This window comes from Stegodyphus dumicola, chromosome 8 (assembly GCF_044657685.1).
Source record: "Stegodyphus dumicola isolate Sdum_Otavi_A_Nest chromosome 8, ASM4465768v1".
NCBI lineage: Eukaryota > Metazoa > Arthropoda > Arachnida > Araneae > Eresidae > Stegodyphus > Stegodyphus dumicola.
Genome location: NC_140775.1, coordinates 2,211,211 through 2,231,030, shown reverse-complemented (window position 1 = coordinate 2,231,030; position 19,820 = coordinate 2,211,211). Strand labels below are relative to the sequence as shown.

Sequence of the window (19,820 nt, the reverse complement as noted above, 5' to 3'; positions counted from 1 at the left end):
CAAAGTAAAGCACAACAGTCCACGGTTATATCAAAATATCAATCAACTTTATTTTTCTTATTTTTATGATTAAATATACTGCAAAGAAAATAGATATATCACAATAAAATTAAAATTTACATTAAGAAATGTTACAAAAGCTACTTTTTTGCTTTCTTCCCCTCCTTTAAAAAAAAAAAAAAAAAAAAAAAAAAAAAAAAACCGAATTTAAAATATATATATATATTGCTGTGTGCATACAGGTTCATAATAGACTGAATGCACAAGTCTGATGAAAAGTTATACAATTTATTCTTATCACAAGAAATAAAACAAGATGCTGAAATTTTTCCTCGTAGATATTCGTGCAATATCACAAAGTAGTTATATTTTAAACTACTAAAACGTTAAATAGAACACAATTCAAATTGCAGGGAAAGCTAATCTGATCTCAAAATTGCAGCAGCTAAGTAAAACAACAACTACTGAGTAAACAATTGAACTGAGATGTTTTTCTCCGGCTTTTATAAGCTTTTTAATCAGTCATGAAAAGCTTCTCGCAATTTCTTGAGGTTTCTGGAAAGCAAAAGAGTAGAATTATAGTTACAGCTACCACATAATTGCATTATTTCAATCTAAATATAAATTATGAGATATATATTTATTAAATGTTAAATGCGCATGCTCCTGTATTTTTACTCTTTCAGCGTAGCTTTTTCTTACAATAAGTATTGTGCTGCATTGCATGGAGATTAACAATTTTAATTACAATTCTACTAAAAATAGCGAAATAATACAAAAACTATAACAATATATATATAATCCAACAAAATTTAGATTCAATGAGTGCACTAGTAATTGATCTAAACAAATAAAAAACAGAATGAGAATTATGAAGCAAGATACCTTTACAAGAATCATTATATCACTGAGATTTAAAGTCTGCCTACTGTATAATTCGAAGAACTTTTCCTGTTATTTTCAAAACTTGTATGATTTTAGAATATTTTATTTGAGTTTTTTCTATGACTACTTGCTATTTATTATATTTTTGCATTTTACACCTACCCATTTTTAAACATATACCATGAAAATCAGTACTAGTTAAAATTTTTGTTTTGTATATTTTTTATTCCGTTGTCATTGAACTGAAGCAAAAATACAAGAATTGCAGGGGAAAAAAGAATATTAGAGCTCCTCTTCCTCCTTTGTAATACTATACTAACAGGACATATATATCCCACTAAAAATTAAAAAATTACTGCTGGGTTAAAAAGTACTTAGAATCTTCCAAATGTTGGGCATCATCTTCCAATAGTTGGAAATTTCAGACTCTATGTACACAAATGAACATAGAGAAAAGAACAAATATAAGTTGTCCAATGTATAATGTTGGGTTATGCAAAGAATGTTTTACCATGTACTATACGATGTAAAATCTATGTTATATAATACAGTTTTCCAGAATAAAAGGTGTGCTGATAATACGGTAATTACTATGTGTAGGAAATAGGTATCCCACCATTAACTACGGCTGGGACATTCAAATGTTAAATTTACCGTACTTATGACATATTTTGTTCGCTCAGATAGAAAACCGAATAATATATATTTTTTTTTAAATTCATAATCAAAGACACCCACATCTACAGAACAGAGGAGAATGCAGCCAGAATGAGACAAACCGTATGAGAATGATTACCAGTTTACATGTGCTTTTATTGAATGTATTTATTTATGCTTCACCTTAAAATATATGACATTAAAGGGAAAACTAAGTCCATTATCGGCTAAGTGGATAAGAATGATAAAAACTAGTAGTTCGACTCAAGTTCAAATCCTCTGTGAATGATTTGGTTGGATGGGTGTTTTTATGGTTTCTTATTAATGTATCATTACCGCAAGTGTGGTGTATCAAGAACTTAATCGTAATCGAACTTAAAAGTGTCGTAGCAGCAAGCATCGCCAAGCACGCAGAGTTAATGTAAACCAGAATGGAGACAGAGAATGCTGGTAGTAGGAGTGTATATGCGAGTGATGATGTGTTTTGTATATAATAAAGTGCCTGTAATTAAATATTGTATTGCGAAATAATTACACCCTAAAGATACAATAAAATCTGGCAACGATTGATGTGGGATTTTTGAAAATAATAAAAGTGCTTTCACGACGTGCATTAGCACTTTCGTATTAGGAGATTCCCCGAAGACTGCTCAAAGTAAAGCTTTTATAATCATTTTTTTTTTTTTTTCAGTGAATTAACCATGCAACAGCTTGTAACTGAGCTAATACAGCAGAATAAAGCTCTAATGGAGAGATTTACTTCAGTTATTACTCAACCAACACATAATTATAAACTTTCAGTTCAGTTCGAAAAATATATTGAACATGAAGAAGAGTTTGATTCATTTTTAGAAAGATTCGAAAGTTATTTAGATATACAAAATGTTTCACCAGACAAGTTTTCTGTTTGTCCAGAAAAATGTATAGTCTCTTAAAAAACTTGCTAGCTCCTGATAATCCTTCCAATAAAGATTATAATGTGCTAAAAACAATACTGAGAAATCATTAAATACTCAGCCACATATAATTCCTAACACGCATATATTTTTAAACTGCAAGCAGCATGACAGGGAAACAATTAGTGTGTATATGGCAGAGTTAAGGTCACTTGCCATATGATGTTCTTATGATCAGAACATGTTAAATACGATGTTGCAGGACATATTTGTGAAAGATCTAAGAGACTGGGCTATTCTAGACAGAATTTTTTAGAAGGATATCAGTTTAGATGACACTTTAAAAATAGTCTTGGCAATGGAAAAAGGTGTTAAAAGGTGCAAACAAAATAATTGGGAAACCAGTAGAAATTAAGGAATTTAGTGGTAGGAATAAAGCTAAATCTAAGTTGGTCGTTCCAAAACAAAACTTCTCAGCTAAAAGTGCTAAAGGCAAAATTTGTTTGCGATGTATGGGGACTGATCATGATAGAATTTCTTGTAAATTTAAGACAAGTATCTGTAGATTTTGTAAGAAAATCGGGCACACTGAAAGAGCATTCTATAACACTAAAAACGCTGAAAGAATGAAAGCAAAACATATACAATTAGATGAAGGAAAGGAAAACACAGTTCCCATAGGCAGCATAAATTCCACTGAGGTGAAAAATAGGAAACAGCGCATGATGGTCCAAGTGAACATGGAAGGGGAATCGGTAGCTATGAAACTGGATACAGGGGTTGCAGTGTCAGTAATGAATTAAAAAAATTTCCGGCAAATTCAAAATACAAATCCGATGTTTAAAACATAATATGGTGAAAAACTGATGCCTTTATGATTTACTACAGTTAGCGTAGAATATAGAGGTCAAAATAAAAACGTAAGCCTTAGCATTGTTAAAGAAAATCTTGCAACAATATTTGGTTGTGAATGGCTTTCAAAGATATAAATTTAGATTGGACCTCAATAAAGTCCCTTTCTGTCTCTCAAAAGAGTAGTTTAAATGAATTATTGGAAGAATATAAAGAGATTTTTGACAGAAAACTAGGGAAGATAAAAAATTATGAGGTTTAACCTGAATTTTGGGCTAAATGCAGCACCGGCAATCTAGCAATATTACGTTGATGGACTATTAAAAGGAAAATGGAAGGGTGTACAGTCTTCATAGAATGATGATGCACATTTAAATACACTCATGTCCATAAATTAAGGATAATTCGGAGTCACGTGGAAATCGAACTCTAAAATAAATATATCACCTGTAAAATCACTACACACATCTTCAAGAATCATATGCAAATTTCAAGAAGTAACCAGATGACACCGATGGTACGTCACAATGACGAGAGAGTAAGAGAGTGATATATAAGGAATACAGGCAAAGAAGTAAAATTGTTCGCAGACGCTTTATAAGCATTTCAGTGCAATAACCGAATAGTTATGTTTTGAATGTGCAAAACATATAATAGATCCTCCGAAGGTAGAGATTCATTACCAGCACTCCAATGGAACGGTGACCAGAAAAATACCCACAGGAAAAAAGTCCACATAGAAAAAAGCTCACATGGAAAAATGTTCACTTAGAAATATGCTGACACGGAAAAGCTCATATGGAAATAAGCCCACGGGTAAATAAAATAGGTAGAAATAGCCTTACATTAATCAATCAATAATTAATCGATTTGAACATCGTATACTAACTTGAATTTTTCAAAGAAAAATTATTTAAATTACCAAAATATCTATGGTATATATACATACATATATATCAAAAACTGCATAACTATTGTGTAGATTTAGTTGCTACATAAGATTAACAAATGGGATGTTTTGAATTAGCAAAACGAGAGGAGGAAGGAAGAAAAATGAAACAGCATATACACCGAAAAATTATTACAATTTTAATTGTTAAAGAAATAAAATAAGTATAAGTTACACATTTTATAATATAAACGTTTAGAAGAATAAGCAAATAGAAATAATTGTTTTATTTAAATTACGTAAAATATCTTGTTATATATAAATCATGTATTTTTCACATAAACTTATAAGGTATTTCTCCCGCCTTCTTAGCATTCCTTCATGGCGTGGTAGTCTACATGCTGGGTGCGTATTCCAGAGGTTCGTGGTTTGATTTCTGATAAAGGCTTTGCTCATTTTTAATATCTCCTGCTTCCAAAATACCTAATGTCTCTACAGAGGCACCCAAACTAAAAGGGTTGTAGATAATGATTCTATCACACCCAGGATTTGGCGGCTGGGTTCCCTAAAATCCCCAGTTGCCCTTTCAAAGGGGGGAGTATATAAGGTATTTCGCCCGCCTTCCTAGCATGCCTTCATGGTGTGGTGGTCTGCATGCAGAGTGCGTATTCCAGAGATCCGTGGTTCGATTCCTGATGAAGGCTTTGCTCATTTTTCACATCTCCTGCTTCCAAAATACCTAATGTCTTGACAAACTTACTGAATATTAGCTAATATATGTAAATATCTAATTTTATCATGGATTTCATACATGATTTGTGATTACCAAATGTAAGTTTTCATATTTTCTTTTTTCTTTTTTTTTTTTTTTTTTACTTCAGTACACCCTGTATTTACAATACCTAGTAATAAATCTTTTTTCAGTCCGTCAAACAAAAACCATATACTAGGATGCCTACAATTAAATAATGAATTTAGTACCTTATGAAAACTTTCATAATAATTTGTCATTTTAGGAGATTTTTCGAAGGCTGTTTCATAATGATTCCACACTTCAATCAGAAACTGTGGTCTTCTAAAACATTTTTGACTCCAAACTTAAATAACTACATTCAAACATGAATTTCTATTGATAAACATCAAAAGTATGCAAAAATAGAGCAAATAAAAAACAAAAATAAACTATTGGCAGTTACAGGGGAAAAAATGTCATACAGAGGGCAGTGGTATAAAATACTACAGTGCATGCAAAATTTTACTATAGTTTTCATTCTTTTATATACTGCCCCTGAAAAGGTTAATATGAGCATTTGTCCAATAATTTTTTTAAATGACCAAATAATTTTTCTTTAAAAAATTCAAGTCAATATACGATGTTCAAAATCGATTAATTATTGATTGATTAATGTAAGGATATTTCTTCATATTTAATTTATCAGTGGGCTTACTTTCATGTGAGCATATATCTATGTGAGCTTTTTTCCATGTGAGCATATTTCTAAGTAAGCATTTTTCCATGTGAGTATTTTTCTATGTGGGCATATTTCTGTGTGGGCTTTTTTTTCCTGTGAGCATTATTCTGTGAGCACTATTTCTGCGGGTTATTTTCCTAGAACCCAATGGAACGTATTCACATCAATTATGCAGGAATTCGAACCTCAAAACCACCAACGTTTTTCTCCACTTCGACACTAAATAAAATACCTTGTTATTGAAGAAACAAACATTTTAGCATAAATTTGTACGATAAGTAATTTGGCTCCGTTGCTGCATATCTGCTTTTTGGCACACATCTGAAACTGAAACATTCCATATAGATACATCGTTGATCTGATGCCAACCTGGCGAGTCATTATTTATTACACTTTCCTTTCATCACAGCATGATTATCAAAACATGACAACTTGAGTAATGACTCATGCAGTGATGCCTAAATAATTTTTTTTTTTTTTTATGTTAGTAATTGAATAATAAAGGAGTATGGTAACCTTTTATGTTGACATTATGCTTGGCGGTGATGTTAGTAATTGAATAATAAAGGAGTATGGTAACCTTTTATGTTGACATTACACTTGGCGGTGATTAGAAATTTAAGTTAAATGCGCTAAAAAATGTTGATGAGGAAAATTTACCAAAAATTCCTTTCCATATGCTAAAAATAGATTTTGTCGATGATACTCATAGATCCAAAGATTACAGTTAGGCTTATTTGAAATCAGAATAACTGATTTGTTAGTCACATAAACCCAGAACCAGTGCCAGGGCTCTTATGGCTGTATGGAGTCACAGAGCTTAGGACCCATACAAACTACATCAGGCACTAAGATATCCAGCGCCGGCCCTCAATAAGGCAATAATAAATAAAAAATTTTTTTATCGGGTTTAAATGAAAGTTTTCCGCCAGCACAAATATCGTTTGTGCAAATATTTTCATACTGGCATGTTTAATCACATTTTGTAAAATGATTTGTATATGTGGGAATATGTATATGTGAGAATTTATTTATTCAGAATATATTTATAATACAGTATATGTGGGAATTTATTTATTCAAAAATCTGATAAGCCTTAAGCATGTGCAAGAAATAGACATAAGTATAATAAATAACTAAACTAATACAATTTAGGCTTGTCTCAGTGCGCAATAGAAGCAAGATAAAATTTACCGGAACAACTTGTTGTTAGTTGCCAAGCTCATGAAGCATAGCCATCCTTCATGTATAGCGAAGGATAGCTAAATTTGATGATGATAGCCGCTAATTTTAAAGGTTTTGGATATCGCAAAACAAAGGTGAAATTTTCCAATTAATGGATTTTATGAAGAAATGTGGAGAAGCGGTAATAAATGAAGATGATATAAAAGAAGTTTTTCATTGTGATGACAATGCTTCTCAATCATCAACCAATTAATGAATGGCGAAATCTTTTGTATGGTTCTAGATCCAGAAAATACCGCTACCGATAGAGCAGAAAGTGACAGAGAAGTTACTGAAAACGAGAAAATTTCAATTCACAATTTCTCGGAATTCTCGAAACAGCAGCAGAATTAAAGAGAAAGTATTAGCAAAAAAGAAAAAAAAAAAAAAAAAGGAGCAATTTAAACTACTTACATTGAAAGAAATGTTTAATAAGGTAAAAAAATAAACATTAAGCTTTTTTTTATTGTAAATTTTAATAGCCTTTAGATTTATAAATACTTCATTATTTCATAAATTGCGATTTCATATTTTTAATTTTATAATTTCTACATGCCATCTTACTAGATTTAAACTGATGATCTAATATCTGGAAAAATTCCAAATACAGAATTGCCAAAGTCCCGACGAGTCCTGATTTTGGACTTTGTACTGTATAACCAAAACAAGCTTGACTTTCAAAACAATAAAATGTTTACAGGACTTTTTTGCACGATTCAGATTACCAATATTGTTAGTGAGTGATAACGGGCCACAGTTCACTTCACTTGAGTTCCAGATATTTCTACAAAGTAATGGAATCAAACACAAAACTACAGTACCATTTAAACCATCTAGTGATGTGCAGGCTGAATGGTGTGTGTTGACAGTAAAGCAATCCTTAAGAACCATGCAAAATTATTTAGGAACTCTGTACATTTTTGATGCAATATAGAAAAGCTCTGAATTTAACTACTCTACAGAGCCCTGCAATGCTAATGCTGAAAAGGGAAATTCGAATAATAGATTTATTGACACCAGGTCTTAAAAGGAGATGGAAGACAGAGTTCGAAAAGAAGCCTACAAGTTTGTAGACCAAGGATTTAGAGTTGGCGATAAAGTGGCAGTAAGAAATTATCGCCAAGGTGACAGACGATGGAAATTTGGAACCATCAAATTTGAGGCTGGGCAGCTTCATTGCACTATAAAAGTAGATAATCAGCTATGGTGGCGGCATATCAATGAAATGTGTGATGGAGGAACCATAATTGATGATGGCTGCATATGTCCATCCCAGCTCTCGATATTTCCAAAAAGCCTGATGAGAGTGGAATTCAAGAACCATCCAAAGAAAATAGCCAGCAGGCAGATGAGTCTGTGTCATCTTTTGAGCCCAAGGTTTTACAGGATGTTCCATCCACCGAACCTGCTGCTGATACAACCAGTCTACCAAAGAAACCAGCTATGTCACAACCTTCACATCGGTCCCACAGAATTCTACAAGCCCAGGATAGACTGAACTTGTGATAAAAGGGGAATGATGTGGCATATCGAGAACTTAATCATAATAAAACGTAAAGCTGGCGCATCGCCAAGCACGTGGAATTACTGTATACCAGAATGGAGACAGAGAATGCTAGTAGTAGGTGTATATATGCGAGTGATGATGTGTTTTGTATATAATAAAGTGTCTTTAATTAAATACTGTGTCTTGTACAACCATTATCCAATAAAGACACGGTAACAAATCTCTTTCAATTCTTATATTTCGGAATAAAACATCTACATTAAATCAAGAAATGCATTAAAATTATTAAATCGGAAACGATTACACCTTGATGTAAAAAATACCCTTTAACTCTTACTTTCTACCTATACTGATATTAAATAGACTTTATTTTCTATATTTTTATAATAAACACCTAAAAGGGTGCAAATTATGTCCAATTATATCCAACATTGTAAAAACATATATAACAATTTTTCCATTTTGTAATATGTCTACAACTGCAATGAATCTGACAGCTTTTGAGAGTTGGAAGCAAATTTTATCATTGAAAAATATATTAATCAAAAGAGAATACTTACAAAATTTCATGATTGTTCGTCTTCAAGTATGAATTTAAATGTTTTGTAATAACATATGGCTGGAAGACTTTTCCAGAAATACTATGGACTAAATCCACGTGAAAACTGTTTACAAGAGCATGAACACCTTTATCAGTTCGACTAGCAAAGGATGACAAAGGGATATTACTGGGATTTAAAGATTTGAGAGCACTCTGTAAGACAAAATTTTTCTGTTATTATGTTCTATAGCAACCAGATGATAAACACAGCACAAAATACTAAAAGACACAATGTTATTATATTATGAATTTCAAAAGACATCAACTTCCATAACAGTTTTTTTATACTCATACAAAATATTTTTTTATCGAGTTTAAATGAAAGTTTTCAGCCAGCATAAATATCGTGTGTGCAAACAGTTTCATACTGGCATGTTTAATCACATTTTGTAAAACGATTTTTGGTAATTGAAAGAAAGAGACTTGCTTTAGAACACAGTGTTGTGAAATTTGTAAAAAAAATATCATTGTCATTAAGTACAAGGTGTCTGAAATGGAACTATCACTTTACCAGATTAAAACCATTATTTACTTCCAGTTCTGTTGCAAAACGTCAAGGACTATGACATTCACTCAAGAGCTAAGGAGTTAGACATAAGTGCCATGTCCATCAGGCATGCTATGCATTGTGTACATTTGACATACAAGTTCAATCACTGGATGCCACATGAACTGACTTAAGCAGATAAGGATAGGCGCGTTCGGGTCTGTATTAATCTACTTTGAATATCAACACAAGGACAAAATTCTGGATTGGACTGCCAATGAAAAATGGATTTATTTCAACAACACAGGCTGAAAAAGGGGGATGGTCTGCATTCGGTAATACTGTCGGCAGCATCACAAAGCACAAATTGATTAACAAGAAGATCCATGCATTGTATCTAGTGCGGTTGTCGTGGTATTATCCACAAAGAGTATCTGGGAAAAGGCAAATCCCTCAACAGTAAGGTGTTCAGTGAAATGCTAGTCCGTGTTAATGCTGCTATCAAGGAAAAAAACTGAACCGAGTTTCAGTGCAAAAAAGTAATCTTCTGTCAAGATAATGCAAGAACAAAAGTGTCTGCATTTATCAGTTGGACTCTGTACGTACTCGAATGGGATCTTTTACCCCACCATATAACTCTGACATCACTCCTTTGGACTTCTACCTTTTTTCACACCTACAGCTACATCTTGCTGGTGCTATCGTCCGTTCTGCACAGGACATCCGAAATGATGTTGATCTGACTTTGCGCTCGCGGCCACGAAATTTCTGGGCTGAAGAATTACCAAAATTCAAATTAGAATTTGAAAAATTACCAAAATGCTGGCAGAAAATCATAGATTTGGGTGATGATTACTACCCACACCAGAGGTACTGCTCTCATGGTTTTTATTGTTTTTGTTGTTGTTGTTTTTCCTAACTTTATTAAGACCATTTTTTTGGCAGAAAACTTTCATTACAACCAGATATTTATGAATACAATTAGCATAGCTAATACAAATCAGATCCTAAAACATTATAGGTTGTCCAAAAAATTAATAGATCTAAGAAGATATTTTTTTAATCGAATAATTCATGTTTATGTAATATTTTAATAACTTGCATATGTACTATAGCTTAGAAGAAATTAGAATAAGTTCCTTTAGTTTGGTTAATTTTCATGAATACTTACAGAATTTCATTTAATAATTAATTCTATAAATTATGATCATAAATTTTTTTATGCAAAAAATTCTAGTATGCATTTCCCACCTTAATATCCTCTTGATATCCGATATTATGAAGAACTATAAGCACGTGCTTATAGTTCTTCATAATTGCTTCAGGGTTAGAGTAGACTGAAGGGTACCCCTTGTATTATCGCAAAGTTGTTGTTTCGTTTATGGTAACCTGAGTAGTTGAATCTTCCGTAAATATATTTTTACCTAGAATTGGGTGCTCCTTTGAATTTTTAAGTGAAAATAGGTCGACGTGTACATGGATCAAGTCAAGAGAGTGCTCAATGCTTAGTTTGTGCAATTCTGTGATGTTTTTTAAAGTGAAAATAGATTGATGTATGTGTACATGGATACCAAGTTTGTGCATTTTTTGACTTGTTATTTTGTCTTTGTGTAGCGGCAATTTTTTGGCATTAAAATCGCCACTACACAAAACCAAAATAACAAGTCAAAGAATTGCAAAAACTCTGTATCCATGTACCACCAAAAATCACCAATTTTCGCCAAAGGGATACCCATAAATATACTTTTACCCAATTCAGCCCCGACAAAAGTCATCATAAGTTAAAAGCCATTGATCACCCCCTCTTTTTTAAAGGTTGTAAATCTTGCAGAATGGATCCCAGATATATGGGCCCACAAATGTATGGTAGTTACACCACCGATCCTTAATACAAAGTCTGCATTTGCATGACTCCAACCAATCTTCTTCATAATTTGTTACATATCCAGACAAAGATTATGATAATGCATTTTCAATATCTAGGTACAGTCAAAAGTCTTTAATCCGGACGTCCATAATCTGGAATGATCTATAATCCAGAGCTCAAAGCTACAAACTTTCTGCGCATGCGTCAACTCATAATGCGTTAACGCATGCGCATTTAATGTATAAAGGACGGTATAAGCTAAGCTAAAATTATCTAATTATCTATTTCAGTTAATGTTGCAGGTTGCGTTGTTCCTTAATCCTCTAATTGGATCCGGCTTATTATTTTTTGCAGACTGTTAGAGCAATTTTATAAAAGTAAGCTTGAACTTTCGATTATGTCAAAAAGAATTTCCTATTCTGGAGCTACCAAAGGATCTACAAAGCGAAAGCATGTTTCGATGCCCATCAAACAAAAAGTGGAATTGCTGCAAAAAATGGATAAAGGCATATCCTTTGATTCTCTAAACATTCCGAAATACGTTTATCAATTTCACGCTGCTGGGAGAGGAGGCGACGTGGCACGCAATGAACAGGAAATTGATCTGTCAGCACTATCCTTATCTTCAGAACAGATGTTTTTATTTTATCCGGCTTATAATTCCTTACTAAATGTAGTATTTCATCTTGATGTACTCCGTCTTTGATATGATTTAAATCAAATTTCTCGTCATTATAAATATCACGAATACACATCAAATAATTTTCTGGTTGCAATTTTCTAATTTCGACTATGCGTAATGTACGCTTTATGCATGCGCGCGTTGAAAGAAATGTTTAATAAAGTAAACAAATAAATATGAAGTTTTTTTTTTTTTGTACATTTTGATACCCTTTAGATCATAATTGTTCTTTATTTCATAAATTACGGTTTCATATTTTTAATTTTAGAATTTCTGAATGCCATCTTACCAGGTCTAAACTGATGATCTATAATTCGGAAAAACCAATAATCCGGAATCACCGAAGTCCCAACAAGTACAGATTAAAGACTTTTGACTGCATATCATATTTAATCAGGAAATTTTTTTAAACATTTGTTTAATATCATGTTTGTTTTGGCTAACTTGAATTAATCATAATAAATATGTTTAACCAGCTAATTTTTACTTAACAGATGCCTAATATCATGCTTTTATGCTAAAATGAATTTAATTAATTATGTTTAATCAGCTAAATTTGACTTACACATGCCTAATATCATGCTATATAATAAACATTATATTTTACAAGCTAAATTTAACTTCTGTATGCTTAATATCATGTTCCAACTGCAAACTGTATCCATATATTGTTAAAATTATTGCCACAGATGAGCTTGACTACAAAAAAATGCACTGTCTCTAATAGGTTCTTTGCAAGAGTAAAACAAATCTATTTAATTAGTTCCCCCCCCCAAACCCACGTTTCATGCTTAAAATTACAAAAACTTTCTTTGCATTACAAAAACCAGGTTTGCACATTTTTTCCTCTTCATTTTTGATAATAAATAGACTTTTTTTTTTTTTTTTTTTTTGCTGCAGCTATTTAGGTAAACTCAAGCTTCTTTAAGTGTCACAACATATTTATGTTTATGTCCTGCTAAATAGTTTTCATTCAGGTTTTTACAAATTATTTTGCACTGAGCTACATGTCTTGACATTATTATTTTATTTACTGTTCTTACAGATGAATTTAAAGACTTTGCAAACTGATTTCAGCATTGGCGTATTTTCTCTTGTTACCAACAATTTAACTTTAGAAACATTAAAAACTGTATGTTTTGGGTATTCATTTAGGATCTCCTCTCCATGTAGACATAATGACTGTCAGCTTTTCCCTTCCTGATTAATAATGCTGATTATTTTGCAGTTTTGGCGATAAAACCCCGTTTCTGGTTACCATGATAGTTTTAACTTTTAACCATGATAGTTTTAACTTTAATTTCTAGATTTTTTTTATGTGAAAATAAATCAAAGTGGGTTAGAGTAGATTGAAGGGTGCCCCTTGTATTATCCCAAAGTTGTTGTTTCATTTATGGTAAGAGTAGTTGAATGTTATGAAAACCCTAATATGATGTAATCAATTGCATGTTGCGGTAAATTTTGAATGATGGGAAAAAGATTTGTACAGGCTTATGGTGTGTGTTGGTTAGGAAGTACATTGCTTGTTTTGTAATTCAGATGGTAGAATAGCTAAATGTTGTAAGATTAATTTGAATTTCTGTACAATTTGGAACAAAAGGAAAAAAAGTTATTAATTGACTGGTGTGTAAATAAAGATTTACTTAGTAGCCATTATAAGTGTCCTGTTTGCAGGAAGGAAATGCATATAGTTGAAAGTCGGAGGATACTGGCCCTACAGAGGACATTTTTGTGAATTTATGCAGCGACGCTGATACATGGATTCCAGTTCAGATAATTTTAGAATGCTGTTAAGGAATTTTGTATATCACAATTTAAAGGACTCAGAAATTTCTAAATAAGGTAAGTGGATATTTGCTTTGTGTAGTGCTTAGATGCATAAGCTGAATTTCCTGTTTCATGTTATTTTATTGTTTGATTTTAAATGTATTTTTTGTTTGGCTCTACTCTGAAATTGGGTGCTCCTTTGATCTTTTTAAGTGAAAAATCAATGTGTGCATGGACAAAATCAAGGGAGTGTGCAATGCCGAGTTTGTGCAATTCTCTGATTTTTGTTTTAAGTGACAGTAGGTCAATGTGTACAAGGATAAAGTCAAGGGAGTGCGCAATGCGAAGTTTGTGTAATGCTCTGATGTTTTTTTAAGTGAAAATAGGTCGATGTGTACATGGATACCGAATTTGTACAATTCTTTGACTTGTTATTTTGTCTTCGTGTAGCAGCAATTTTTGGTGCAAAAATCGCTGCTACACAAAGCCAAAGTAACAAGTCAAGGAACTGCACAAACTCGGTATCCATGTACCGCCAAAAATCTCCAATTTTTGCCAAGGAGCATCAGTAAATATATTTTTACCTTGATGTGTTACATGGACAAAGCTAAGGCAGTGAGTGCACAATGCCTAGTTTGTGCAATTCTCTGAATTTTTTAAATTGAAAGTAGATCAATTTGTACATGGACAACGAGTTCATGCAATTCTTTGACTTCTTATTTTGGTTTTGGGTAGCGGGCATCTTGAAATTGTGCCTTCCTGGCACCAATCCCATCATCAAAAAAGAATCGCCAAAAAAACAATGGGCACACAATTGTAAGCTCTGACCGAAGTGTAGCATACTACAAAATCTATGAATTTTTAACTTTTGATTTTCATTACACGTGAAGTGCAGGCCCACTTTTTTCAAGTTTAAAAACCTTTGCTGATTAGCTGTTGGCGAGTTTAAAATGTACTGTCACCAACAGAGTCTTTGTCGTATTTGACTTTGTGGTCTTTGTGGATTTTTGGTATTTGACTGTCACCGACAGTCAAATACCAAAAATCCGCCAACTCCCGAAATCCGTGTTGTCTCAAATATAAACATTCAGTTTATAGGTTCCGGAAACGGCAACATTGAGTATGAAATATCGAAGAAAAAATACTTACCGAATAATGACATCATAATTACCGAATAATAATGAGTCATAACGGAAATACTAAATTATTGACATAATGATAAAAGTTTTTTCTCCCCCTCTAATCTGCATCGAGGTAAGAAAGCAGACAATTCACTCAACTCTTCTTTCAAGTTCACGATTCACGGTGTAGTATTTTCTGAGCTTTGTTATTTCACGAGATTATTTAGTGCTGCCTTTTTTTAATCTGGATATTTTGCGGATAAATTAAGAATATTTTAAATTTCAGCCCTTTTTAATACAATTACAAATAAGAAACGGACTCATGATTTCACTGCTTGCAACGTTGAAAAACGTAAACACGTTGCATTGACGGTAATGCAAAGAGTGCAAATTCTGCAAAAGATGGAGACAGGTGCATTTTATAGCGGAATCGCATGGAATTGCGATACTATTATATATGATATACGGAAAAATAAAAAAAAAAGCTGTTGAAATTTTACAGCAACAGGGATTCTAATCCCGGAAATCTTGGCATGAGCCAATATCGGCAAACCTCGATGCTGTGTATATATAATACAATGAATAATATAATCAATTTACGTATGTAATAATAATTTAATGGATATAATAAGTTATTGCAGTTATGTATATAATAATTTAATTAAATGTATCTAATACGCCTTATTTATTTTGCACTTTTAGTCTGACTATTACGATTTATCTTTTCTGTCCTGAAATCTGCAAAATTCTAAAATCTGCACAACCTCTGGTCCCAGGCTTTGTGGACTTCTACTGTATATCTTTCCATCTTTATCACCATTACTGCCAAGAATTAGAATAATGATCTTTGTGATAGTAAATCTCCCCTTTTTATCATCATTACTACCAACAATTACAATATGTTTTTTATATGCAATTTAAGTTAGGAAGAAAAAGACAAAATACATTTAAAGCACTTAAGGTAGTTAAAATCACGAACTTAAACTGATGCTATAAATACAATAAACAGTACCTCTATTACGCCTTGAATTGTTTCATTTGGAAAATCTGGCGTTTTCTGAGATCCCCTGGAAAACATATTTCAGGTGTATAACTTTTATCAGTAACATGCTTCTTTCACAAATGCTACGTAAAATCTCTCATCGAAAGCAAATGTCATGAAAAAAAATTAGATAAAACATTCTTAAAACATCATGATTACACCTGGTAAACAAACCTTTAACTAATAATATGAACATAATATACCTATATTTAGTACCAACATAACTAATACGAAAAAAGTACCGAACCATCACAAATCAAATATGTCATAACAGATCATATCCCCAACTATACACTTAAAATATACTAAATATATTTCTCTACATCGTTATTACGTTAAAATCAAATTTCTGCTGGTAGCCGCAACTATCGCACAATATCGGACTGTGCCTACCAGTCCGACATCGTACAGTTACCTCATACACCAAGCGTCTCGAACCCCAAGAATCACTTTTGATAACTAGTTTTCTTTCCCGCCTTGCTTTCCCTTATCTGGGGAAAGGAGAAAGGAAAAGGGATTTTGAATATAAGGAATTTTAGTCCATAACGTTGTATTTCGTAAAATTCTCATTATTAACAAGTCTTCAGAAAAGAACCCGTTGATCCACGCAGAGGATGATCGGCGTACGGTTATCAGATATTAAAACGCATGGAAATAAGCCGCGTAAACGTCAAAATAATTAAAGAATATGTAACATAAATTCAAGTTAGTAAGAGAAAACAATATTATCAAGTATATGAAAGTGAAAATTCAAAATTAACCGGTTAAACGTGATATACGAAAATAAATTTGTATTGAATTCAAGTTAGCACAGAAAACAATACAGAAAGCCTAACGGAAGTAAAATAATCATGTAATAATGACCCTTTTTCTTAGCGTAAAATTCCGATCTGCCTTTGAATCTTTCAATATTATAAAATTCCAAAATATTCCTGTTTTTAATAGAGCAGTTTCTAAAGAAATTGTAAAAGTATAAAATTACAAAGCCAATTTTATAATTAATATCTTCATTGCATAATTTTAAAGTACTTCCAAAACTATGATCAAAAATCAATTATCATCACATTAATGAAATCAACAGATATTCTCATTTAAACAGAAACTTAATTGCAGCTATCTGATTACATAATTTTTTTTTTAGTAAAAAATTATATTCTGCTGACTTTTTTTTTTTTTTTACTTTATATATATATTCATGTATTGCACAAAAATAATAATAAATAAATAAATAAATAAATAATAAAAATCACAGTCACTTTAAATTTGGCATATTAATTTTTATGAAGACTTGTTTTCTTGCTTCTCAGAACTGAACTTCCTTGCATGTAACTCATAACAAGAACTAAGGAACGTATTAGTTATTATTCAGTGCTTTGCAAATGATATGCAGCTGATCGGCAGCCGAACAGTAAAGCATGATTGTTTTCATGGTATTCCCAATATGTAACATGGATTCAAATCAACCTTCGTCCACTACTTGAATACATTACTTAAAATTCTTCGTCCACTACTTGAAGAAACAGATTCAGCAGCTTTTATAAAAATGTTAGAAGAAGCAATGGAAAGATTTCATAATGATTCCAATATTATAGATTTTGCAGCATATTTTTCTTAGTAATACATAAAAAGTGTTAATCTATGGGCATACTGTTATTGTTTGCATTGCGGTTTAAACACCAATATGCACAATGAAAGGATGCATAGAGGATTATATGTATGTTTATCTCCACAGTAAAGGTTAGAAAAGTCAATCCATGCCATCATGAAGTTTGTAAGGGATCAACTACTTGATAAATTGCTGGTGCATAAAGGTGAGTTAACAACAAAAATTGCTGCAATTCAAAAAAGCCACAAATTAAGTGAAAATTTAAAATGTGAGATATTGAAAACAGAAAGAGATAGCTGAACAGTTACCTAACCTAGTGGAAAGCAACTATATGCCATTCAAGAAATAAATGAAATTTGTACATGTCAATTAGCATGCATGAAAAGTTCTTCATGTATTTATCGGTATACTTGCATCTGTGCTGATTCTGCAGTTAAATGGAATATGTGTAAATACATTCATTTAGTCTGCAAGTTCCGCGGTGAACAAAATGATCCAGAGCTTGATGAAACTATACTGAATGAAGATAATCCTTTAATATGTGTGAACACATTCATTTAGTCTGCAAGTTCCGCAGCGAACAAAATGATCCAGAGCTTGATGAAACTATAGTGAATGAAGATAATCCTTTATGTATTCAGATGACTGATACTGATGCTGAATGCAACATTCTCCTTTTCATCAGCCAGCAGACTCCATGGTTTCATTACAATTCTTTACAAGGGAAAAAATTTGCATTCAATGCAATCAAAACAAATAGTAATGGCTATTATATCTGAAGGTAAAAGATGCTGCACATGCACACATACCTGGGTTATCAAATTCATTTTTACCAATTTTATGGGTTTCCTGTTTTGACAATATAATACATTATCATGTGAATTCTTTTCAGGGTTGGGTGGCTAATCAGATTTTCTTATTAGTTTATGAATGTATCAGTGATTAAAATGTCTATGTTAGAAAAAACTCTTTTCCCTTTACTTTTACATATCAAAAACTATCACAAAAAATTTTAGATGGGACATCTTGGTTGTTTTGTGTAACAGTTTTTTCTTCATTCCTCCAAGCATTGTGTTTTGCTTATAGTGCATTATGCAGTGTTATTCTCCCAAGATATGCATATGCTATTTCAATATCTGTATTTTCTTTTATCAAAGCATATCATTCTCAGTCATGTAAGTTGTCAAGAAGTGGCATATGCTATATTCGGACATTACCATCGATCCATATTTTATTTATCAGTACTATGATACTGTATTCCCATATTGGATAACTACACATTTTCTTTCTATACATAAGATATTACCTAGTTATATTGTAAAAAATATCTAAGATAGTCAAAAAGAATAAAACTGATTATACAGTTAAGTGCACTGTAAACTATTCAAGAAACTAACGATCATTTACTACTATTCTGTACTTTTGCTGTATTTTTAATGTAACTTATTATGATCTTTACATACTTTATTTTTATGCACTTTGCTATAATTTATATTTTTATTGGCATATTTAAAAACATTTTATGTAGCTGATATAAACAAACTGATTTATAATCTTAAATGTTTTTTGTATAAAGTGGTGTATAGTTTTCATTTTTTTATTATATATGTAGAGAACATTATAATTTACGGAAAAACCTCTCATGAAAACCACATAGGCAACCTCTGTAAATGATTTGTATATAGAGAATGTTTTTCTAAATGATTGGACTCCAGCTCAATCATGTAGATATAATTTGTGATGTATTTTTGAAGGATATTTTGGCCCAGGATGTTTCATTTATTTACAAGTTATCTTGGGACTTTTTCATAGTCACTTACAAATATGCTTCTTGGAGATACTTTCGGAAAAACTACTTTTTTGATAGAAGTAGGTCATCAGACCACGTACTCTGGTGTAGCCCAACTTGTATCAGTTCCTCTGAAAGTTTCAGTTTTCATGGTATCTTTAATCGTATACACGAGTACTAATAGTATTTAATTGTACTTGCAAGTTTACTAATCTACCCAAATGGATGGAATGCATTTTAGACCAGTTTTAGCAGTGGAATTTCCTCTGGGTAATAAAAGTGCCAACTCTGAATATCTGAAGCTCACAGTCTTGAGATATATATATTATCGCATCAAGCAACAGGCTAAAGCATATTTTTATTGATAAAGGTATTCTAAACGCTGTTATTATATTGATACTTTCATAAAAAGTAGTCCTGTATAAAACATATATTTAATGAATGAAAACATATATATTTTATAAGAAAATTTTTAA

The 19,820-nt window shown here is 31.9% G+C and overlaps 1 protein-coding gene across 3 annotated transcripts in view; it reads right to left on the bottom strand.

Moving 5' to 3' along the window:
* Nucleotides 1–16,561, bottom strand: part of LOC118201560 (tRNA pseudouridine synthase-like 1) — a 55,123-nt gene extending 38,562 nt beyond the window's left edge. Inside the window, exons 1-3 of one of the 3 annotated variants that reach the window (XM_035373674.2) lie at nt 16,365–16,561; nt 15,920–15,974; nt 8,943–9,136 (exon numbers count right to left, since the gene is read on the bottom strand). In XM_035373674.2, coding sequence (XP_035229565.2) covers nt 8,943–9,136; nt 15,920–15,974; nt 16,365–16,369 — 254 coding nt within the window. In that variant the 5' untranslated portion in view covers nt 16,370–16,561. The other 2 variants (XM_035373673.2, XM_035373672.2) reach the window with 2 other exon arrangements.
* Between the last annotated feature and the right edge of the window lie 3,259 nt (nt 16,562–19,820).